The sequence below is a fragment of the Quercus suber genome, unplaced genomic scaffold (genome assembly GCF_002906115.3).
Source record: "Quercus suber isolate HL8 unplaced genomic scaffold, Cork oak 2.0 scaffold_74, whole genome shotgun sequence".
NCBI lineage: Eukaryota > Viridiplantae > Streptophyta > Magnoliopsida > Fagales > Fagaceae > Quercus > Quercus suber.
The window spans coordinates 1,779,151-1,805,565 of NW_027069539.1; the positions used below are offsets into that span (position 1 = coordinate 1,779,151).

General features: G+C 31.1%; 1 protein-coding gene across 1 annotated transcript; it reads right to left on the reverse strand.

Moving 5' to 3' along the window:
- Positions 1-7,435: 7,435 nt before the first annotated feature.
- LOC112029845 (non-specific lipid transfer protein GPI-anchored 2) lies at positions 7,436-10,919 on the reverse strand. The gene is made up of 3 exons (XM_024062523.2): positions 10,423-10,919; positions 9,424-9,480; positions 7,436-7,799 (listed from the first exon to the last, which is right to left on the reverse strand). The coding sequence occupies exons 1-3, from the start codon at positions 10,808-10,810 to the stop codon at positions 7,672-7,674; spliced, it is 573 nt and encodes a 190-aa protein (XP_023918291.2). The 5' UTR covers positions 10,811-10,919; the 3' UTR covers positions 7,436-7,671.
- Positions 10,920-26,415: the final 15,496 nt, after the last annotated feature.

A 26,415-nucleotide genomic window follows, 5' to 3' on the forward strand; every position in this document is an offset into this window, starting at 1 on the left:
CCATCTATCTTACTCAATTGCTTAAAAAAATAGAAATTTTCCTCTCTCCATCTAATATTTTATAGAGAAACTTTGGTATAAATGGCACTCCCCTTAGTTTATATGAGTTCTTATCACGCATGACACTCTCCCCCTTGTGTGCGTATAATTTAACGGGACTTCATTTTTAAAAAAATATAAAATTTTGTTAGTGAAACTTCGGTCCTCAAATATAGATTGGTGGGTTGGCAATGGATTGGAATTTTCTTAACCCACCATTGGTAAGTTGGTTAAAAATATTACCCTTTACCTATCCAACCCGACCCATGCATGCTCCTAATTAGGAATGTCCTCTTCTAAATGGTTGTGCTACTTGACGAATCTTGCAAAAGAGATTGAACTTAATAACTACAATCGAGACCAATTAGAGTTGGTTGGAAACTGGTGCTCCAACAGTCTAGTTAGGACAAGAATGTGAAAGTTAGTTTCAACGGAGTTTCTGAGTAGTATATTTCATGCCGCACAAAATCTGAGACTTTGAGTATTTATAGGGAGTTGATTGGGGGAAAATTTACCCGGAATCTATTCAATAACAAATTATTCTAAAAGTTTAAACTATTAGAAAATTGTGAATTTAACCACTTAATCATAACTCTAACACTCCTCCTCACTTGTGGGTCTAACATTTCCCTTAATAAGTGGAGCCTAACACATGAGATTTATTTTTAACATTTTTAATAGAAAGTAGAGTAAAAACAGGAATCGAATTCAGAATTTTCTACTCTGAAACCATGTTAAATTACCGATGCATGCAACAACTCTTTTGCAATTAATGGGCTCCACAGTCCACACACTAGTATGGTCCACATATTATAAGACATCCATTACATACACCGGATCTAAGATATACTTTCTCGTTGGCTAGGACCTATTGGGAATATGCATCACTTTGCAAATCTAAGAGATAGATTAGTATTTAACTATTTATATTTCACTTCCACGTTTATTTATTATAATATTATTTTTAGGATAAAGTTTAGTTACAAAATTGGTTGTAGCATTATGTTACAATCTTCCTTAATATCTTTTTATTGGTGGTAAATTTTGACAAGTTCATCATTGGATTGCATCTTCTTCTTATATCATCTATACTTGCAAAATTTCTAAAAAATTAAAAGTTAATAGTTATGTCATCAATAAATCATTTGAATTGCAAGTTTTTATAGTTTAAAATTATACATAAAATATAAGCTTCTAGATTATATGGTAAACAATATCTGAATGACACAAATCTTGACATATGTATTAAGAGCGTAAAAAACATGCAATTCAACGATTAGATTTTTAAAATATATAGTAGTGTTTATTTTATTGAATAAGATTATAACCTAAGGCTACAAATAATATTGTAGATAAACTTTGTCATTATTTTTATTATCTACCCATTACACTTAGTCACATTTTTTTTAATAATAATTACACATGTAACATTAATATAGTAAAGAAGGTTCTAAAAACAACAGTAAAAAAATAGTGAAATTTTTTATATTATTAAACTTTATTGATTTTTTCGAAATAGGACACCCGAGGTTTGGTACAAGCCAGCCTGGATTAATTAAAGTCGCTGGACTGAAACAAATCAGAATTGTCAAATTAGTGAAACAGTCACACCTAGCTAACTTGGATGTAAAGATGCATAAAGTCGTTGATTGCGCAATGATGTTTCAGTGGTGAGAGAATGTTGTATAAACATATAGTGCTTGATAAGTTTTTTTTTGGTAAACTAGTGCTTGATAAGTTGATATGTTGTTTTTTTTATTATTATTTTTTTTTATACGATATTTGATATATGCAATAAATTTTTAGCTTTGTTGTACACAGCAGATTGATGGAGAACATTGCTATGTAGGATATGATACCATTTATTTCATTTTCAACACTATTATATGATTTATTTTAATCCAATTCTTAACTATTTTTAGTGTGAATTTACATTTCTCATCCTTGACTTAGTGTTTGTATGTGGGTCATCATATATTGTTTTGCAAATTTTATAGAAGAGTTGACAAGTGAAATTGTCCAAGACTTTCTCTTCACCTAATTATGAAAAAATGGAAATGGTCAACAACATTTGAGAATCCAAAAGTTATCGAAATTTAGACATGAAAACCATTAAATTCATCTGTGGAAGTAATTTAAGAGTAAAACTTAAGTAATTGAGGTTAAAAAGTTTTGTGTAAACTTGTACTCATTTCTTAACTTGTTAAAGAAGGTGATCTTCAACTATACCCAGGAAAAATATGAGGAGATTTAACAAGGCAGTTCTTGATTACCGATTAATTAGTTAAAGAACCACTTTAGCATGTGTCATATTCTTTTTTTTTTTTTTTTTTGAGAAACAGCATGTGTCATATTCAATAAATAGGAAACAGTCTTTGCCAGAATTTTGATATAAAATTTGGTAGGCATTATTTGACCCATGCTTAAATACCTAAACCACTTTCTATTGGAGGGAATAAACTCTGCTATGACTATGGATACCTTTTATTTAATATTTATTTATTTATAGTAAAAGTTAACGGATGCTCTACAGACATTTATTAATAGATCAGTTTTTAAAAACATTTTATGAAAAAAATAAAAAGTAAATAACTTTTATAACATTTTTTTTTAAAATACTTCTCGTAAAAGTTGTATAAAATATTTTCTTAAATAGTTAATAAAAAATGTCTTAAGAGCACCCATTATCCGAACATTTTATTTATTTGTATTCTTGTTTTCTTTCTTTCTTTTTATTTTTTATTTTTTTTATTTTTGTTTTTTATTTTCAGTTCTTTAAAACTGCATGACGGTCTGCTGTGGGCATTAATTGAATCCATATGCCTTACTTGCTTTGATGGGTTATCGATCCAGATAAAGAATTTAAGAGGAATCTTCCAAGGAAAATCGACACTAGTCTATCTCTTGTACTTGAAGATGCATTTAAAGGTGGATTTAAAAAGAAATGCAAAGAATTGGTTGAGATGTATGTGTCAAATAATTAGTTGAGATGTATGTGTCAAATAATTTCTTTGGCCAAACGGAAGGGTTCAGGTTTTTCTAGATACAATTAAGTATTACAAGTAAACAAAAAAATTATTTCAATAATAAAATAGATGGTAAAAAGAAGAAAAAAAAAATTATATGAAAAAATACACTTGATGTAAGTCCAAGAGTTTATTAAAAAGCCAAATATGATAATAGATTATAAAATAATTTTAAATAAGTGACTAAACTTCTTCTAAATATCTTAAAAATTTTGATAATTGTATTTTAATAATTTTAATTTATTTTTAAAAAATCCCTGGTAATATTTTCGCTTAAAGTAAATTGTGCTAATAATTTAAATGTAGTCCTAATGAGTCACGTGACAAAATTATGTTATACAACTTGTAATACATATATTAAGCCGGATGGTGTGAGCAAAATATGTATATTTCCCCCTTTTATAATTAAAACTAAAAAAATTATGGTAAGTTATTAATATAATATAAAATCAAAAATGAAAATCCTTCTAAATTTCGAAAAACTCTTGGTATTAGAATTTTAATCGGGGTATTATTCCTTGAAATTCTGGCAATAGAGCTTCACTTAGAGTAGATATGTTAAATATTTTAATATACTTATATTGCATCACTGCCATGGCCTAGGTAACTTGCCCACGGGAGCTGCCATGGCCTTGGCGGTGTGCACATGAGGATAAAAAATGGAAAAAATAATAATAAAGAAATGAGATAGTGTAAACTTGGTGCAAGCTCTACGTATAGGGATCATTTGGATAGAACTTATTTTTCTGAAATTGAAAATTGAAAACTGAAAATACTGTAACAAAATAATTTTTAAACGTGTGAATAGTACTATGAGACCCATTTTTAATGAAAAAGTTGCTAAAAAGTGAGATTTGTGGGTTCGTAAACAGTGCATGAATGCACTGCTCACAACAAAAAAGTCAACATTTGAGGCTACTGTTCATAAACAGTAGCCGCGTTATTTTTTGAAACACGTGAAAAAAAAAAAGGAAAAAGAAGGAAACACGAAAGCTGAACACAAACACGCAAAACGCGCAATACAAACACATACATTTTTTTTTTTTTTGAGAACCCTACAAACACATACATAGCATAAAGTTTTTAACTTTTTGTTATATAATATATGATACAATATTATAAGATTTGGATGTTAACTGACATAATATGTAACTTTATTATGAATATTTTATTGACACTAAATGATTAGTTAATAAACAATTTCATAACTTGAAGCGTATCAAATGTCTTATAATTTAACGTAGATATTTTTTTCTTTATTTATTTTTGGATAGATGATGTTAGCTACATGATGGTAACCTTTACCTTCTAGTAACAACATCAATGGTTTTCATTTTGATTTAGGCGATATTCAAACCAAAGTTTCTTATTAGTAACAACTTATATGAATTTCTATTAATAATTTATTTATCTGAGACTCGTTAAAAGTGTGAATTGAAACTATTGAAAGTTAGTGATTTTAATTTAAAACTATAATTTATTTTTTAAAATTTTGAACTATCTTAGACCATTAGAAAAATTATGTAATTTATTTAAAATTTTAATTTATTAAAGGAGATTGTAGCGATGTATTGCATAAAAATGATGAATCTTTGGCATAGTTATGATTTATAGTACTCCACTTACATTATATGTTCCCTCAAAAAAGAAAAAGAAAGCAATTGCCCTTTCTCACACGAGGCTCTGCCATTTTAGGGATTGAGGCACTCTTCTTGGTGCTTCATCGATCTTTCCATCTTAAATGGTGCATAAAACATATATTTTTTGTGTGGATAATTTGAATTTTGACGTATTCTTTGAATATATTAAAAAATGTCGGTTTAATTATAAAACTCTTAACACTGACAGTTAATACAACAGTCAATGCAAATTGTGCTTTCAAGCGGCAGTTTGTGCTCTCTAATTAAGTTTCCATTTTCTTTTCAGTTATTTGGGGTAATGTGATGAACCAGTCTTGAAGTGACGCAATTGCTATACCCTGAAACATCCTGGCCAATTAATGAATAAAAATTCCATATATTTTTATAAAATTATTATTCGTTCATGTTTTCACCGATTGAAACGAGAAGGAAAGAACGCAAGATTGTATACACATACTGACATACTTAAGCTGCCCTCCTTCTAATTCTTTAATATATATGTATCTATAATCTCTGTGCAGGCTTGCGTGTATGTTTCTGAAATTTGGATCACGTGGTGGGGTTGTTAAGAAACTAGTAGAAAGAAAATTATTCAGATAAGATTTTGTCTAAGTCTGCAATTGCTTCCATCAAGAAGAAACTATATTGAACGAAGAAACTTTCCTAACTGTTGGACCAAGTCATGGGCAATTTTAATTAGCAGAATTTCTGATTAAACAATCTCATATAATGAAACCTTAAAAAATTGCCATTGCACACTACATGAGCTTATAATATCGCAAAATGTGCAAGAAATAGATGATAGGTGGTACTGGTACTACTCAGTTCCACTGACATTTTTTGGTTTTCCCTTTTTGAAAATAGGAGCCAAACACAAATCATGTCAAAATTGTGTTTTGAAAACTAGTTCCAAATACAATTAGAAAAAAAAAAAAAAAAAAAGTTTTCTAAGTTTTTGGAAAACAAAAATTGGATGACCAAACAGGGCCACAGGCTATTACATTAATGTTTTACTTTTTGTTGGCATTTGGGTTGGCCCAAGCCCAATGGGACAGAGTTTGATAAGATCCTAGCTCTAAAATTCTTTGCATTAATTTATAGGATAAAGTTTGTATGCACACCAAATGGAGGAATTCCTCCAAACTAGGTTAGGTGACACCTTATAAAATTGACATGTGTTTTAATCCAAAATCTCCTAACCCACTAAAGTGTGTGAACAATGGTTAAGTGGGTTAGCCGGTTATGTGATTTTTAGTCAAGACATATGTTAGTTTTATAAGGTGCCATCGAATCCAGTTGGAGGAATTCTTCCAAATTGAGTTGCACACAAACTATGTATTGTTTGACAAGAGAGATATAAAGGGACCATAGGAAAGAAAACAAAGGAAAAAGGGAGACACTAGTGTAACACCAGGATTCCTCTTGGCTTTGATACCTTGGGTTGGCAACACAAGATCAACTGTGAATAAATGGGGAACTTGGGTCCAAGTGAACATCTGATGATGAGATAACCAGCATCCGCTCTTGCATATAGGCCCCTACGTTGGTGGATAAAATTAGCCGTGTTTATTAAACGGGTTAGCTGCGTCAACTCAAACATGATCCGAATACATTTAACCTCAACTCTTAACCTGTTTATAAATGAACTAGTCATGTCAAGTTTGTAGATCGTGTCAAATTTTGCCACCCTAGATAAACTAAAGATTCATCACTAATCATCATAATTCTAAAATGTGATTGTGCAATTTGATTTTATTATCAATTTTAAGTTAGAAGTGTTTACGCCTTTACGGTCTTTTAGGATGGATAAAATCAGATCTAGAACCAAAAAAAAAAAAAAAAAAAAAAGAAAAAAAAAAAAAGAAAAAAAAAAAAAGAAATGACATGGCAGTTAGGATAGTGTTGAATGTTGATTTCAACCGGTGATGATGTGGCATAGCTAATGCGGTTCAAGGGTTGACGTGTTGGAATCTGGTGTTGACATGTGGTAGAGCAATGTGTTTAGCTCATATAGATGAGTTTGACAGGGCACATGTTGATGTGTGGATAGAAGTTTGGGGCATGTGAGGCGTTTAGCTTTAAGAGACAAAACCTTAAGGCGGTGCATGTAGGCACATATTTTGTCTATTTGCAATGATTTCTTCGACATTTTGTAGATCGACGATGAGAGATCTTACAAGTGATGTTGTAGGAAGAGCATAGGAAAAAGGGAGAAATGTGATAAGAGGTTTAGAATATTGGCTTTAATAACAAGCAAAAACCACAAATATTTGAATGAATATAATACTATATTTTTTGATTGATATGATTAGATTTTTTTTTTGAATAATAATTATATATATATATATATATTTATCACTCCATGATAAGTATTTTTTTATTATTAGGTTAAAACGTTTGAAATTAGTTTTTTTTTAGGTGGAATTTTAACCTAAAATACCTTGTCCGATGACAATTTTTTTCCAATTGGAGTCAATAACTCTCCTAAGGATTCCATGAACTAATTAGAATTTACAACTAAATACTCCTATGTTAATGAATGATATAGAATATTGTATAATGGTGTAACACTTTTTTGGTGAATAGATATGGGACAGATTTTTTTTTTTTTTTTTTTTTTTTTTGAGAAGAGGATGTGGTACAGAATTAAACATCAATTCTTTTTTTTCTTTTTTTGTTTGGTAAACATCAATTCTTAAACATGCATTCTAGAAATCACCACATTGGATGTAGATATAAACAGGCTCAAACTTGAATAGTAGAGATCATCCCAAAAAATAATCAGTCTCAATCAAAGCTCAATACAAAAAGTATAAACCTTTCACGAAATCAAGGACTCGTACACATTATTGGCATATAGGCAAAAGGATTTAGTACTGTCACGACACATGTGTTTCTTAAATAAATCTGGTTACAACATCCAAATAAATATGAATTTCAATCAGATAGTAGCTAGTAATATATAATCAGAAGAATACTGGAAGAAATGCAAATGCTAAGCCAACAGTAAAAGCTAGGGTGAACCCTAAATTGCTTGAAGCTCCATTTTTCCCTGATGTGGGGAGGGCAGCTGGTTCTGCTCCTGGTGATAATCCTTTTTTTTTTCCAGGAAAAAAAAAAAAAGGTTAGGACGTTGTTAGGCCATTGAAAGTAAAAGCTTATAAGCAGCTCAGTGGCCAAGAATGAATTAGAGATTGGACTGAGTTTTATGATCTCAATTAAACGGCCCAATAATTTAAGGATCTAGACAAATAAGCCCATGTAATTAAAATAAGAAAAACATAATGCAAGTAAAGAGAAGTGATGCCTTAATAACATTTTTACAATAAATTATATGTGGTAAAATGTTATTGGTTCTAATTTAAAATAAGTATTTAAATTACTTTTTTACCAACACTTAAATTACTTTTTTGCCAACCCGATAATAGCCAATAATAACTTGTTACTTAAGATTTGTTGTAAAAATATTGTGGATATTTCTTGTAAGTAAAATAAGATAAATATTATGTATACCGTATTTTCATAAATAGTTTCATATCAAATTTAGGTGGCAAACTATTATTGATGGAGTAAAAAAATGATGTTAATGATATGGCTAGTTTAAAATTAATAAAGACAAGTCATCTAAAATTTGTTGTACAATTATCCTAAAAAATATATACAGTAAAAGTAGCATTACTAGTTTAATAACTATTTCAACAGCCATGATTTTAAAAACCGGATCGGAAATAAAACCAAATTTGCTTTGAGTTCCCAATTTGGACCGAATTTTGATATTTTTACCAGACTAAACTGATACCCAATTCTCAATTGGACCGATCAGACCGACCGATCTGGTCTGTTTTTTAAAACTATGCTGACAGCTATCGTGATCCCCATTTGTGGTAGGGTCAAAATACAATGCTGAATGTTGGAAGAGGTCCACAATGGTGTTTGTTTCTTTTGTTCCAGAAACAGATTGTACATTATTTATATAGACCCAACAGTCCTCTGTATCCAACTACGAAAGTACACAATTGAGATTTGACAGAAATACAACCGAAAAATAGAATAAAAGAAAATCCTTAATTATGCTGAATTTCAAGCTTTTTAGACATATATACTACATGCAAGTCGAATTAGCACAAATTTTGCAATGAAATCCTATCCGGCCATCTTAAACTTTAGAGTGCGTTTGCCATCCTCATTTTTTAGTCAACTTATTTGCTTAAATTTACTTTTGAGTGGTGTATAACTACACATACAATTTACATATACTTGCCAAATGCATTGAGATCGCGATTTTAAGTCATTATTCTTTCACCATTTCACAATTTCAGTTGATTTCGCATGTGCTTGTAAGTTTGTGTGAAATAAGTGTATGTATACATAATAGTATTTACCCTTTAAATTTTATTGAGATTAGTTTAAGGACTATAAATTATTCTACAACTTTTTTATCAAAAATTTTGATGTGACAGACTGTGAATGGTTAACCATCACTTATACATAAATTCATAATTTTTTTCTTTACCAATTACACTTTATCACGTCACAATTGTAACAAAAAATTTTGAAAAATTATGCGACTGTAGACTTTTTCCTTTTTATTTCACGTTTTAACAAATAAACTATTTCTTTAAAGCCACTTTTTTACTAACCTTTCAACAAATAAACTGAGATTTTTCCTGTAACCCATAAGAAAACAAACAAAAAGTTTAAAAAGAGGGAGGAATTACCTGGTGACTCACTCGGTGATGGACCTCCTACAGGGCCAGGCACTGGGTATCCCGCAGCTGTCAAACACAACACAAAAATTGATTTTAGTATTTATCATTTTAAAAGTCTTTGATGCATTAATTTTAGCATCTACCTACATTGAATGCCAATCACCATTCACCAACCTTGCTAGAAAGAAAAAAGGGGTGGTTCGTATGGACAGAAGTTGGACACATTAGTACAGGCATGTTAGTGTTCTTAACAACTCGTTGTGTTGTAAAAATGTAGGAACAGAGTCTATTGTGCCACAATTTTACCCCAAATTCTATTGAGGTAGAGGCAATATAATTTCACATTAAAAAATTTTAATATACTTTATAGGGAATTAGAATTTTACTTAAAGAAACTAAATTAAATTAATAATAAATTAAAGTTTTACTTAAAACTAACTACATTAATCATTTTAAGAGTAAAATAATGTTTTGGTCTCTAAATTTTACTAAAAGTATGTTTTTTATCTATCAATTTTAAGAGTTTATTTTTCACCCTTGGTTCTCTCAACTATTAATTGTGTCAATTTAGTTTATCAATTATAAAAAAACAATTCAATTTGATTATTGGATCTCCTCTCTGTTTAATTTTTAATCAAAATAATTGATGTGGCAAATGGAACACACACTATGAGATTAATATAGAAAAATTAAAATTAAAAGATTAAAATCAAGTTAATTTCAATTATTAATTCCATTAAAATATAACTAGGAAGGAGATCCAAATATGATGTGTGATTTTCACTAAATTCAACTTTATCCAATAAATGGAAGACTACATTAAAAATTTAAACACTCATATAAGGTGATATTCTATGATGTGATTGAACAACCAACAAAATCTAAACCACCATGGCATGAATGACACTTATTATTTATCCACATAATTTAATTTTCTCATGACTTTTCTTATGTACAAAAAGAATAATCATCTTCCAAAGAATCAAAGGGGTGGACTGTGGAGTGTACCTGAGCAAGTGCTAACAGGGGGTGTTTGAAGGCCACAAAGAGAAGGAAGCTTGAGAGCCCTTTTGACATCAATGTTGATCCCATAACTTTCTGCAATCTTGCTCCCAAGCAACTCACACAAGCAAATAGGGTTGCTTTCAAGCAGCCCAGCAAGCTCAGGGCAGCAAGCCTTATCAGGCTTTGTAGCATTGCTTCCAGCCTCCACAAAAGTTAGGCAGTCAGTCAAGTTCACCAAACTATTAAGGCAAGGATCCACTGCTGGTGCTGAAGCTGAAGCTGGTGATGAACCTGGTGCCTCTGCCTGAGCTGAAACACTGTGAAAAAATGCAGAAAACAATATGACTGAGGCTGCAACCATGGCAAAGACTTTGGCAGTGGCCGTGGTCATTTTTTTGTGATCTATTCTTGTGTCTTTCTCTTAGCTCAAATTTCTCTCTGTTTTTCTACTTTGCAATACAGCCACTAATAAAAGTTTTGTGTGTAGAGAGTAGAGAGTTGTTGTAGGAGTTAAAATAGAGGCTTTGGGAAAGGGGGTTCCCCATCTTTTTTTGGTAGCCGAAATTATTGATTGTAACTACCAGCTAACTATGTTGTGCAAATAATAAATTTGAACTTGAAAGCTCTCTCTCTCTCTCTCTCTCTCTCTCTCTCTCTCTCATTTTCCTACTTGGATGTGAAATAATATTAATAGATTAATGTTAAGGAATGCTCTTAGAGAAATTGTTAATAAATTATATTAAAAAAATTTCGACATCATTTTAATGAAAAATATAAAAAATCGACAAAAAATTAATTATTTTATCATATTTCCGTAAAAGATTTCTAAAAATAATTCCTAAAACAATGCTCTAAGAGCATTCATTAACATTTCCCTAATATAATCAAATGTCTATTACAACTAGGCAAATGGAACTGCTGTGATATCAATTTTTCGGATGAGCATGCATGATAAGCTATCTATTTTCCAAAGGACATATTGTGGGAACTAGGCACCTTAACTCTTTTAAATAAGTAAGTTTAGCTTGGTCATGCACAACTGTCTTATTATAGAGCACAAAAAATCCTGTGGTACTCTCGAATCCTCTATACGTGATGTTTGAGTTTTCTGGCTATATTTATTGAATGATTCGATATCAAGTTACAATCGTTGTATGTAAAGTTATGATCAATTTAATGTGATTTACTACCTTATAATTGTGAAATAATATCTAACCAAAAAATTCATGGGTACAAATATCCATAACCAACGATGTTTGATTATAGTTATTTTTTAAATTGGAAGATCTCTTGTACTTCGTAGTTTTTTGGAGTTGTAAAAAAGGGTACAATGGGTTTAAGGCTTGTGAGAGAAGTGAAGTTTATGATTTTGATTATAGGTGAGAGCTTGTGTTTGTGTTTGTATTTGTCTTTGTGTTTGCGAGTGATTGAGAGTGTTTTGTATTTGGTGAGGTTTATGAGTTTCGTGTGTATCATAGGCATAAATGACATTTCGTATAATCAACATTAATAAAATAGCTTAGAAAACTCAAAGTTATGCATTTAAGTCCATTGTAAAGGTGGGATCAAGAACTACAATCGAGAACCACAAATACTGGAAGTTTCAATTAGTTCAATTGGTATAGTCTCTGATGATTAAATAAGAGATCTGAAGTTCAATCACTGTTTACACCAAAAACCAATTGGTGTCTTGGTCAGATAATAAAGAGTATCATCAGGAGTAGACGCTATAGGTTGAAATTTTCTTTAAAAAAAAAAAAACACAAATACTTGCTAACTATACACACACACACACACACACACACTAAGAGCATTCACATTATTTTGTAAAAAATTCCATCTATTTTAGCATAAGAACTTATTATTTTTATTTTACATACTCATTTTTCAAACCACCTCACATCATATTATCTATTTTACTTTGCATTACATTAAAATATCAAATTTTCTTAATTTTTTTAATTGTTTATCTTTCTTGACATATAATAACCACTATTCACTTTTTTCCTTTAGCCTCGAGATAAGTAAAGAAAGAATAAAAAATTATATGCAAAATGAATATGTCATTGTAAATATACACAATTACTACTGTAACAAATTTTTAAATTTACACATTTTTAGCTTGATTGATGTGGATGATTTTGGAAATAAAATGTGTAAAATTAATATATTTTTCTATTTTGCATCGATATACTTTTTTAAATTAAAAAAAAAATTGCTAGTTAGTTATGTATAATGTATGTAGGAGAGAAAAATAAATACCCCAAAATACAAGATCACAAAGAGGAATGACAACTGGCCCATAAGCCATGGCCATAAGAAAGGAGCCATACTATATTACTATTACTTTACCGTGTTAAAGCAACTTCATTTTTTTCTATTCATTGATCAAAAGATAAAGAAAACTATTTTAGTCCCCACAGGACACAGCTGGTAGCTAGAGTAGAAGTAATAACATACAGGCTGGCAACACCCCCAACAAGATAAATTGATTAGAAGATCACAAAAATACATGTACCCATGTCACAAGAAAACCTAACTTCTCCACCATGTTTGTCTAAACACATGGTTATATATATATATATATATATATTTATATGGATCGAAATTCTCACACGCAAGTCACAGTTTCACAATTGATTTGCTTTGTTTTCTTTTGGCAAAAGCCTTGGGAGACAAAAGATGCTGATGGACGCTGATTTATCACGAACTTGAGAAAGGGATCCTCCATATTGTCCTGGTCTGGGTGCCTGTGGTGGCTGTGTGTTGGATTAGTATCCTCTATGATTTCTACAAATCTTGGGATAACTCTAGATGGCATTAATTGTGGAAAAAGTTAACGAAAAAACCAATCAATTTTTTTAAAAATTTATTTTTAAAAAATTTTATGATAAAAACAATTAACTTTTTATTATTTTTTTATATCTATTATGAAAGTGACATTAAAAATGTTCTAAAATAGTTTATTAACAAATTCCTAATGTAAAATTTTATCAATTTACCTTGAAATGTATGAATTAGATTTTGTCATATCATCAATAATTTAAATAAATTTCAAAATAATGAGATAATTAATGTTCTTTTAAACATTGATGATGTGGTTAAATCTAATTCACTCAAGGATAGAAATTTTAGGAATTTTGTAGTAAAATTAACCTAAGAATTCTAAATAATATTAATTCTGGTGTTCTCCATGTTTCGTACAGGAGGTTGGAAGCTTCAGTATGGGTTCTAGTGGTCAAGCACCTATACGTTTAACTTGCTATTAATGCTTAGGTTTGAGTAGGACGGGACGCATTAGTATGTATTTGAGCTGCAGGCCAATGAAGGAATCCCACGGTATATCTTGCCAAGTAGGATGCGATTTACATCCATGATCTTCATTTTTTTTTGATTCATTAAAAAAAGAAAAAGAAAAAAAGAAAAGAAAAGGAGGTTAGAGGTTGATGCCTTTTAATAAACGTGGAAGCATTGACCACGAGTTATGGGAAAGAATTAATGAATTATACTAGTTTGTTGAAAGCAATTCTATTTGGGTTGGGCCGGTTTAACTTTGGGTTCAGCAAAGCAAAATCTCAAAAGAAATATTAAGTTAAAAAGTTTGTATATATATGCCTAAACAAAAATGAGTACAGTAAATTGTCGATGGACTTCAAGGATGATTTACCCATTTAGTACTAATTGCTGTTGTGTGATTTTTCTTAAAAAAAGAAAAAAAGAAAAAAAAAAGAAGCTTTAAGTTGGTGATAGGCATGTCAAAATTGGACGCAACTGATAGGTATTGAATTTTGACAGTGATGTATTGTATGCTATTGTGGATATTTGTTGTAGATATTTGTAAGTAGGCATTGTGATAGTGGTGTATTGTATGCTATTGTGGATATATTTGTACATATTTGTAAGTAAGCATTTGTGACAGTAGTGTATTGTATGCTATTGTGGATATTTGTAGATATTTGTAAGTAGGTGTGACAGTTGTAGTCGTGTAAGGGTGTGCAGGGGGGTGTGCGTATGTGTGTGCAAGGTGGTGCGTGTGTACTTGCAAGGTTATGCATGTGTGCCTACATGTGGGTGCGTGGTAGTGTGCAGTGACTAGTGTAGATAAACTGTACTTCTATTGTGGGCTGTTAGTTAGTTGGGCTAGGGTATTAAGTAGGTAGTTAGTTGGTTACGGGGTGTAGTGCTTATAGGGAAAGAGTGAGGATTGTAAAGGACATGCATATAAGAATTATATTGTTTTACTTCCCTATTCTTTCTCTCTACCTTGTTCCAATTCTTAATTCCTTCTTCCCTTTCTTCCACTGAACTAGCAGAATCTTATCAATAACCTGACACAATGCCCAACCCATTTTTAATTTTTCAAATATGGGACGGACCTTAGACTTTTAGGACCACTTTGGTAAGAGATTTTTAGTAACGTTGCTTAAGTGTTGTGAAAATACGTGTGGGTTAAAAAGTATTGTGGAAATACGTGTTGTAGTGTTTAAGCACTGAAAACTGTTGTTTAAAACAACAGTACCAAACATGCCCTTAGTATTTAATACCATTGGCCCATAAATGCATATGGAAATGGATGCATATGAAAAAGGATGCATAGACACGGACACATATATAGGTATAACATGGCGACACAAGCAATTTTTGAAAAATGATAACATTATACGGATAATAGAATACTGTTACAACATAAGATCAATATGGTATGCACCCTTTTCTATTTTGCATCGGTATACTTTTTTAAATTAAAAAAAAAAAAATTGCTTGTTAGTTATGTATAATGTATGTAGGAGAGAAAAATAAATACCCCAAAATACAAGATCACAAAGAGGAATGACAACTGGCCCGTAAGCCATGGCCATAAGAAAGGAGCCATACTATATTACTATTACTTTACCGTGTTAAAGCAACTTCATTTTTTTCTATTCATTGATCAAAAGATAAAGAAAACTGTTTTAGTCCCCACAGGACACAGCTGGTAGCTAGAGTAGAAGTAATAACATACAGGCTGGCAACACCCCCAACAAGATAAATTGATTAGAAGATCACAAAAATACACGTACCCATGTCACAAGAAAACCTAACTTCTCCACCATGTTTGTCTAAACACATGGTTATATATATATATATATATATGGATCGAAATTCTCACACGCAAGTCACAGTTTCACAGGCTTCTAAAAAAAAAAAGTCACAGTTTCACAATTGATTTGCTTTGTTTTCTTTTGGCAAAAGCCTTGGGAGACAAAAGATGCTGATGGAAGCTGATTTATCACGAACTTGAGAAAGGGACCCTCTATATTGTCCTGGCCTGGGTGCCTGTGGTTGCTGTGTGTTGGATTAGTATCCCCTATGATTTCTACAAATCTTGGGATAACTCTAGATGGCATTAATTGTGGAAAAAGTTAACGAAAAAACCAATCAATTTTTGTAAAAATTTATTTTTAAAAAATTTTATGATAAAAACAATTAACTTTTTATTATTTTTTTATATCTATTATGAAAGTGACATTAAAAATGTTCTAAAATAGTTTATTAACAAATTCCTAATGTAAAATTTTATCAATTTACCTTGAAATGTATGAATTAGATTTTGTCATATCATCAATAATTTAAATAAATTTCAAAATAATGAGATAATTAATGTTCTTTTAAACATTGATGATGTGGTTAAATCTAATTCACTCAAGGATAGAAATTTTAGGAATTTTGTAGTAAAATTAACCTAAGAATTCTAAATAATATTAATTCTGGTGTTCTCCATGTTTCGTACAGGAGGTTGGAAGCTTCAGTATGGGTTCTAGTGGTCAAGCACCTATACGTTTAACTTGCTATTAATGCTTAGGTTTGAGTAGGACGGGACGCATTAGTATGTATTTGAGCTGCAGGCCAATGAAGGAATCCCACGGTATATCTTGCCAAGTAGGATGCGATTTACATCCATGATCTTCATTTTTTTTTGATTCATTAAAAAAAGAAAAAGAAAAAAAGAAAAGAAAAGGAGGTTAGAGGTTGATGCCTTTTAATAAACGTGGAAGCATTGACCACGAGTTATGGGAAAGAATTAATGAATTATACTAGTTTGTTGAAAGCAATTCTATTTGGGTTGGGCCGGTTTAACTTTGGGTTCAGCAAAGCAAAATCTCAAAAGAAATATTAAGTTAAAAAGTTTGTATATATATGCCTAAACAAAAATGAGTACAGTAAATTGTCGATGGACTTCAAGGATGATTTACCCATTTAGTACTAATTGCTGTTGTGTGATTTTTCTTAAAAAAAGAAAAAAAGAAAAAAAAAAGAAGCTTTAAGTTGGTGATAGGCATGTCAAAATTGGACGCAACTGATAGGTATTGAATTTTGACAGTGATGTATTGTATGCTATTGTGGATATTTGTTGTAGATATTTGTAAGTAGGCATTGTGATAGTGGTGTATTGTATGCTATTGTGGATATATTTGTACATATTTGTAAGTAAGCATTTGTGACAGTAGTGTATTGTATGCTATTGTGGATATTTGTAGATATTTGTAAGTAGGTGTGACAGTTGTAGTCGTGTAAGGGTGTGCAGGGGGGTGTGCGTATGTGTGTGCAAGGTGGTGCGTGTGTACTTGCAAGGTTATGCATGTGTGCCTACATGTGGGTGCGTGGTAGTGTGCAGTGACTAGTGTAGATAAACTGTACTTCTATTGTGGGCTGTTAGTTAGTTGGGCTAGGGTATTAAGTAGGTAGTTAGTTGGTTACGGGGTGTAGTGCTTATAGGGAAAGAGTGAGGATTGTAAAGGACATGCATATAAGAATTATATTGTTTTACTTCCCTATTCTTTCTCTCTACCTTGTTCCAATTCTTAATTCCTTCTTCCCTTTCTTCCACTGAACTAGCAGAATCTTATCAATAACCTGACACAATGCCCAACCCATTTTTAATTTTTCAAATATGGGACGGACCTTAGACTTTTAGGACCACTTTGGTAAGAGATTTTTAGTAACGTTGCTTAAGTGTTGTGAAAATACGTGTGGGTTAAAAAGTATTGTGGAAATACGTGTTGTAGTGTTTAAGCACTGAAAACTGTTGTTTAAAACAACAGTACCAAACATGCCCTTAGTATTTAATACCATTGGCCCATAAATGCATATGGAAATGGATGCATATGAAAAAGGATGCATAGACACGGACACATATATAGGTATAACATGGCGACACAAGCAATTTTTGAAAAATGATAACATTATACGGATAATAGAATACTGTTACAACATAAGATCAATATGGTATGCACCCCAAATAAAGTGTTTGTGCATCCTAACACATGGATAGACATGGCAAAACGGGTCAGAATTTTCCGACCTGACCCGACCCGAAATATACTCGACTCGAACACGATTTTTTTTTTTACTCGAAACAAAAATGGGTTGACCCGTGACCGACCCGTGACCCGTGTTTTTTGCCGGTCAACCCGACTCGACCCGAACCCGAACCATTTTTAAAACTTTTTTTTTTTGTAAAAAAAAAAAGGTAAAATTAAGACAATATTGGTTTAATTGTTTATTGTGAGCTTTAAGGAAACAATTGATACATTTACATATCTACATGCAAATTAATCGAAAGATAAATGCATGTGGTTGAGCATTCTGTAATGGGTAAAGATTTTTAGATATTAAATAGCAAAATACATGCCAAGATAATTTGTAGAGTTAAAAACATAGATTTAAAATTGTAGACATGTGTGAGAAACATTCACAAGTGTGAAAATAGTGAAACTAAAGTATCAAATTAACATAAATTATGAATGCTTAGACCTATTTTTTTAACAATTTATGTCCAAAATAAATGGCTTTTCAAAATAATTTATGATATTTTCCAGAGTATGTGTTGCTTAATAATGACATGATATTCATAAAAAAAAAAAAAACCATATATAAATAAGTAAGTAGTCAAAGATTAATGTATATCTCAAATTGAAATAGAGTATCAACCACAATTGATAATATATTATAAAATTAATTTTCACGATTGTAAATTTCTTATATGTTTTTATTCTTTATCAAATGAGTTATCGAATAAGTCATTTGTAATTTTGTTTTATGTTTTGGGATGTTGATATTGTGTAGAAATAAAATTTGTGTATTTGTCTTACTTATTTTTGTGTTATTTTGTTTTAGATAGTAATGTTAGGATTTGTATAATTTTAAAATTATTGCATAAGTATTAATAAATGGGTCATGTTAACAAGTGTCGTGGGGCATTGGTTAACAATCCAATTAAAAAAAGTTTTTATGGGAAAAGAAAAAAAAAAGCAATTAATATTTTGACAGTTTTTTTCATTTTTCATAAAAGTGATATCAAAACTTTCATAAAATGGAATCTTAACCAATACCCGAATGGCACTCGTTAACATTTCCCTTAATAAATTTAACTGAGTTCATTTTTGATATAAGTGGCAAATTCAGAAGAGTAATGCTATAGGCACAAACTATTTTACAACATTTTTACAAAATGTTGATGTGGCCAACCTTTTATCAGTTTTCATTTAGACCTCTCATTAATATCACTTTTTCATTTACCAATAATCACTCACTACATGAGCAGTTTGTAAAAATTTTTGTAAAAAAAGTATTATTCAATTCAAAATAATGCATTTTACATCAAATAATTGTTACATTACTTTCCAAATGGCAAATACATGTTGTTTTCTTTATTAAAAAAAAATTCATGTGAAAAATATGGGTGGACCCGACCCGACCCGACCCACAACTCGATTGATCCGACCCAAACCCGACCAGCCAGTTTTGCCATGTCTACACATGGATGCTTGAGAAGCACAAACCAGTCATTAGCTTCGTGGGGTCACTTTATAGTTTATACTTTATAGAGAAGACTAAACACATGTTGAGACAATTTCACAGCTGTACACTTAATGCAGTTCGAAGGGATGCTAATTTAGCAGCACATTGTCTTGCTCGTCATACTGTAAATGTGGATGGGGAGATGATACCCCACCGTTTCTTTCTTTGACCAATAGTATTGGCTGATGTAAACGTAGACCATGCTTGAGGTTTTTACATTAGTGAAAGTCAACTGTTTTGGATTCAAACAAAAAAGAAAATAAAAGAAAAGGTTGCTTTTTCTGAAAATGTTTACTGTTGCGGCAATGTGTCTACAATATATGTTTACTAGTGGCTAAGTGCTGAAATGTACTGGCAAGTTCATGTGATATATGTATACTAGTGAAATAGGGCAAGGTACATATATGAAATAATAGGATCGATGATGCTATCATAGACTGCCAAATTTGGCACATATGAAAGAAACATAAAGGTGATGAAAAATTTTCTCAATTTTGTAATATATGATCCATAACATGTGCAATCTTATCTTCAACCACCGATTGAGACATCCCCCATGAATAATGAGACATCATGACATTTAGTTTTTATTTTATTTTATCATGATGATATCATTAATAAATAGTAATCTTTGAATTGTTCAAACTTAAAAATCTAAGTATTATTTAACTTTTATTTTTTAGTATTTTCATTATTTTTTACATTTAGTATTGTGTTGTTCATTTATTTATTTTATGTGAAAAAATAGGGATCAACCTGTAACTTGATTGATTTGAAACATTTTAGATAATACTTTTTGACTTGAACCTGATTAACTTGACCCAACCATACTCAATTGTTATGTCTAATGGTGAACAAATCAAACATTCAAAAGAGGGCCAAAATGGGGATATATCCCTTTCGCGCAAACTTTCTAGCAAAATATCTCTGTTTTGAAACTCGATTTTCCCAAAATCGAGTTACTTGCAAAAATTTACATGGAACTCGAGTTCCATGTAAATTTTTGCAAGTAACTGCCTATAACTCGATTTTGGGCAAATCGAGTTTAAAATATGGGCATATCTCTAAATAGTTTCAAGACAGGAGCATTTTATTGGAAAGTTTGCGCTAAAGGGGTATTTTGCCATTTTGGCCTTCAAAAGAGTTCTATTGACCAAGCACCTTAAGGATTGTGCTAGACATCATTTAGCAGCCGAAAGAATCACAAATTTGGCCATGCTTCCACTAGTTTGAAATTGCACCAAATCATATCAATCATCCAAAGTTACATCAGATTCACACACACACAGCAAAAATTAAAGCCATTTCAAGTCTGTTCACATCAAGGAGAAATATCGAAAGGCATATTACAACCCAAAATAGGTAAGTTTCTATTCGGTGGCCTTTCTAAAATTATTTACAATCTGATCATACATCATATTAGATCACAACATGAATGAACTCTCAACTTCAAATAGCTCCACTTCAGCCACCAAATTCATCTATGTACTTCATGCCTCTAACTTGAAAATCGTTAGATGATATTTGGGTGAGCTACCACATCTTAGTAAGTAAATGACTCCATTATCTGAATGATAAGGAAACAAGGTTTCTTAACAAATACTGAATTCACAAGACATGGTTACAAAAACTTACAAACTCAGAATGAATCAGACACTACAAATGAACGAAGAAAACTGAAACATAACAACATAGTCCGATATAGGGGCGTAGCCAAGAATTTTTACATGGAGGGGCCGATTCGAAGTATTGATATTAAAAACATAATTCATAAGGCTATTGAATATGAAATTTCAATTTTGATATATCTTACACATTAACGAACATACAAAAATTGTTTAGATCACTATAGACATATGCAAAAATATCCACACAAAAAAAAAAAAAAAACATTTCACATCAAAATCATGCCTGACGACGATTTTTCATGGAATAGAATTCATCCATAATCATTTCCATGGTGAAATTCCCAGCAATTTCTTTTTCTATATAAACTATCATATTAACCAGAAAAGAACTTTAAAAAATAAAATTTTAATTAGAAATTTTTATTTATTTATATGAACGTTATTCATACTCAAGAAAAAACAACATTCCACTATAATTTAAACAGTCAACCCATCATCATTCCTATTATTAAAATTTTCCTGTATTTTAATTTTTTTTAATTAAGAATAACCCCTCAAACAAAAGCAAAAATTAAACTAACAAAAGCAAAAATTAAACACACAAGTACACAACATAAACCAAACAATTTAACAACACCCATGCCACATGATATCTAACTAATAAAAAATAGGTAATAAATCAAAAAAAATTTACCTTAGAAACTTTGTTTTCACAAAGTGCAAAGATGGGTGTGGGCCGTGTGGGTGTGGCAATGCCTAGTAGATCTTCCCTTCAAGACTCATCACAAACAACTTCCCCATGCCTTCAATCATATATTTCTCAAAATCTATGAAAAATTAAAGAGCATGTGAATATTTAAGTAAGTGTATATATTTGAGAAAAAAAAAACACTAAAAAGAGATGAAGGTGTAGTGCTATAGAAAGAAAGGAAAACTGAAAACTCACCCTATGAATGATTTATTTTAAGAAAGCAAGAAGAAAGAAAATAATGGTTAGGTTTTTTTTTTGGGATTGTGAGGACTGAGTTTGAGAGGAGGTTGAGCTGAGGTTTGTTTTGTTTGGAGGCTGCTGGTACCAGTGGAGTGGGCTGTGGCGTGTCCACAAAAAACAAGAAGAGAATAAAAGAATAGCAAAAGAAAGGGTTCTGATTTTGAGTTTGAAAATGGGTGATAAAGTGTTATTTTGTTGGGCAGTGCCTTTGGGAATTTAAATATAAGTGGGCCATGTTTTTTTTTTATTAGAGGATAAAAGAGGCCTACAATTGAAACTAGAGCATGCTAGGACCTGGGAGTGAATTGAACAGAAATGGGAGAGGGGCCGGATGTACATCATTGGGGGGCGCAATTAAAATTTCTATATGGGCTGGTGGACTTCTTCTGTCCATCAAAATGAATATCATGTGTATTTTCTTTAGGCTTCCACGACATCAATATACAATTCATATTCTAAAGTAACAAACAATGAGCAATATATTCACAATTATACAAATTCTCATTAGCAATTTTGGAAATGGCTCAAATATACTTACCTCTCATTAAAAGCCGAAGGCAAGGTCCAAAGTTCACATAGCCAAATACTGAAATACCCACGATTCATTATCAAGTGGATTCCAACCCAAATACAGCTGGCCAGGGTTCCAAACATNCCCCCCCCCCCCCCCCCCAAAAAAAAAAAAATCTTACCATCAAATTCAATTTATGATCAAGAGAAAAATTGATGTGAAATAAATTGAACATGACAAAATTATAACAAAGAAAATGTAATATTTTTATCTAAAAATAATTAATTATATTTATAAATTATTATAATGTAAACCGAAACAGCTCATTTTTTTAGTAAAATCATAACAAGCACATTAATAAAAGAACAAGTATAGTAAATTAGCAATACAATTTTTACATATTTTGTTAAATTATCAGATTATGAGTGAAGAAAAATAAAAGTATTGTTAATGACGGTTACATATAAAAATAATTGAAATTTTCCACTCTTCACCACCCAAATTATGAGCATATTTGAAGAAAAAGTGTTGTTAATAAACAGAAAGTATGAAAATAAAAAAATTGTCCCTATAGTTTAATAATTGTTAGGTTCTAAGACTTTAGGAACCAATGTATTAGAACTTCAATTTGTATATGTTGATAAACCATGATCAAAACATTTAGTCTAGGGTTAGGCTTGCTCGAAGTTTGGATTAATGTAAAGTTGGAATCGAGTAATTGTAGGAATTACTATTCAAAATCTGGAAGGCTCGATCGATCGAAAGTCGTGAATCAGTAATTTTCTGCAGAATTATCAAACTAGCCCAAGCCCATATGATGTGTAGGGTTGAGTGTTTCACTCCAAGCATAAAAAGAAAAACCTTAGCTACATTTTAGAAGTCTTTGTTGAGTTGTGTGTTGAATCTTTTGTGAGATCTGAGAGGTGTTTACCTTCAAACTCACACATAGAGCTATCAAGATCAAGATTCACATCAAGGACTTGATAATTGCTTCAGTTGCTGCATAAAGAACTTTCAAGAAGATCAGAAACTTTTAAGAGGTGTCTCAAAGTCATAAGTAGGAGAACTTGTGGTTGTTGTAGATCAAGGAAAGAAGTAGTTTGTGGACTCGGAGCTGTCACGTGCTCGTGGTAGTAAGTTTTCTACATGAGGTAGCAATAGGTTGTTAGTAGTCTAAGTCTTATTGTACAAATTTCAATTCTTTTATAGTAGATCTATTTTTACCTCGAGGATAACTAGGTTAAATCATCCCCTGATTTTTTACAGGTTAGGTTTTCCTAGGTCATCAGATCTGTGTGTTCTTTATTTTACACGTTATATTTGTTTAACCTAGATTTAATTAACAAACTTATTGATCAACTTGGCCTAAAGAGCGGGGGCGGGGGGGAGGGAATTGACATTAAGAAAATTGATATTTACAGTGATTTGACCATCTCTGCATGTAAGGCACATCCTAAAAATTGTAGGCCTAAAGTCCATGTTGATTTCACATTTACTTTTCACCACTGTTGTACCTCTCTCTCTCTCTCTCTCTCTCTCTCTCTCTCTCTCTCTCTCTATATGTATATATATATATATACACACACACATACACGCACTACTCTTTCCTACTTCTCATCCTTATTAGGGATGGTAACATAACAGGGTGGGGGCAGATTATGGGTATCTTGTCCTCTTTTTAGAGCAATTAAAATATGTGAGAAATGAGAGTAAAGAAGGTGAGACCGAATAAGTTGGACGTATGTTGGCATCTATAATGTGGTGTGGCTATAGATTTGATGAGATAGAAATGAAAAAGAAAGTGTAATGGTAAGCGTGAGAGTGCTAAAATATAGAAAAATACAAATGTTTTGGGATGGTAATATAAATTATATAATATACAAGAATTAAATAAACTATAAAATAGAATATGCATATAAATTTAATTCTATGTGTAAATAATTTATATATATATATATATATATAACGTGGTGAGTAAAACTATTTCCATCCCGGTCACCTCTTTAGGGAAAGAAAAACCCATGGGACTAAGTAGGGTAGGGCAAAGTCAAAGTGAGGCAAGGACCCTCACTCTTTGCTCTCATATTTAGAACATGATTTTACTCATGTTGAAATGATTTTGATTTTATTTTTAAATATATTTACGTTGCTATTTCTTTCCACTATTGATCGTATTTTAAAAGGATTTATGCATTGTTATTAACGTTGAGCAACTCTTGTAACTCTAAAAATGTAGATATATATAGGATTCATCATTACTATATTAAGGAGAAATACACAAAAATCTCCATGTGCCTTTCCCGTAAAAGTGTAAAACACAGATCTCCCTTAAAGTTTTGAGTTTAATACCTTTTTTTTTTTTTTTTTTTTTGGGATATTTTAACTTATGGCGTTCACTCCTGATGATAATTCTATATCATAAAATTAAGATGCAAATCGACGGCTTTTGGTGTAGGCGATGATTGAACTCTAAATCTCTTATTTAATCATCAGAGATTTTACCAGTTGAGCTAACTGAAATTCACAAGTTTAATAGATTTTTTTTTTTTTTTTATACAAAATAGAAACTCTACTCTAGTCTAATCTAAGTGTATATGTTTGAAACTCTATTCTAGAGACTTGAACTCTGGCCCTTGCCCCTAACACCCCACAAGCATTTATACTTGTGGAGTAACTATCACGCCAAGAGTGTGCGGTGGTACAAGTTTAATACCTAGTACAATACAAAATGACACCAACTAACACTTAGAAAGAGCTATAACATTCACATAAAAATAAATAAATAAATAAATAAAATAAAAATAAAAATAAGACGGAGGAAGAAGAAGAAAGAGCTATAGCATAGTAGCGCAGCAACTACAAGGGCTCACTTTTATATTTTGAATAGCTATCACATACCCACAAAATTCTTAAGTTTAGAAATCCTTTTCACACACCTAAAATGATTTTAAAGCAAAATTTCTTCATCGATTACGAAACCCTAGTTCATAGGAATTTAAAGTTGACACCAATCATTCAATTGTTCAACAAAAGCACACATCCATCTTAAGAAACAAAGAGGAAATCTGTGGAGAATCCAGGGACAGGAGATGTTGTATACCATAGGAATGGACGCTTGAATTCAAAAAACCTGTGCCAATTTCATCATTTTAAGATGCATGCATGTATAACTCTACTTCATTTGATGATATGGGTTCATGAACATGATTCCATATAATTTAAATTAGGGTACATGATCACATAATTTGCAAAATGAATACTTAATTCAGATGACATGCTTAGAAATCTGAATTTGAATGAATTCAAATGTTAAACATGAAATGAAATGATCACATGCTAAAATTTGAATTTTAAACAAACTATAAGTATGAAATGAATGGGAAAAAGAAAAATGATCTTTTGATGTTTTAATGTTGACATGCTCATTAAAAAGATGAGCACGTCAACATATGAATGATGTTTCAAATCTATGTTTTCTGTTATTTTATTATCTTCTTAGGACATGACATGATCTGTTTGGATAACTTGAATAATGCATAACATAAAATGATAATTTATTTTTAGATGACCGACTAAGGTGGGGCAGGATAGGTGCTTAACATCTTCTCTTCTCACACCCTAACCTTCAATTTTAGATTAATAGTTCGAAGACTATGCTTTTTCAATGTAATTAAGAGCCAAAACCATATAATTTTTTTCAAAGATCTAAAGCCTTATAATTTATATTTTCATTCTATCACAATGTAATTTCAGATTTCTCAATGAAATAAATATGTGTTTCATCTACTTTTTTTGGTTTTTATATCTCTAACAGTTTCTTATTTTTATGCTTTAATAAAATAAGTGACAACTCCAAATTGTAAAGCTCTTAATCTAGGAAGTAAAGTATTGTTAGTCGGGTCATTACACTGAGACTCATTTAATCTCCCGCCTCTCACAATGTGAAACAATTGAAATGCCCCTAAATGTCTATATAATCAAAACAAAAGTCTTTAATTAAATGGTATAAATTACTTATATAATCA

Bases quoted from the DNA above. Each gene is read 5' to 3' on its own strand.
- LOC112029845 (XM_024062523.2), bottom strand. From the start codon at position 10,810: ATGACCACGGCCACTGCCAAAGTCTTTGCCATGGTTGCAGCCTCAGTC. The intron at 9,481-10,422 runs GTACACTCCACA...TGTGTTTGACAG, and splicing joins CCCTGTTAGCACTTGCTCAG to CTGCGGGATACCCAGTGCCT. The intron at 7,800-9,423 runs GTAATTCCTCCC...GAAAAAAAAAAG, and splicing joins ATCACCGAGTGAGTCACCAG to GATTATCACCAGGAGCAGAA.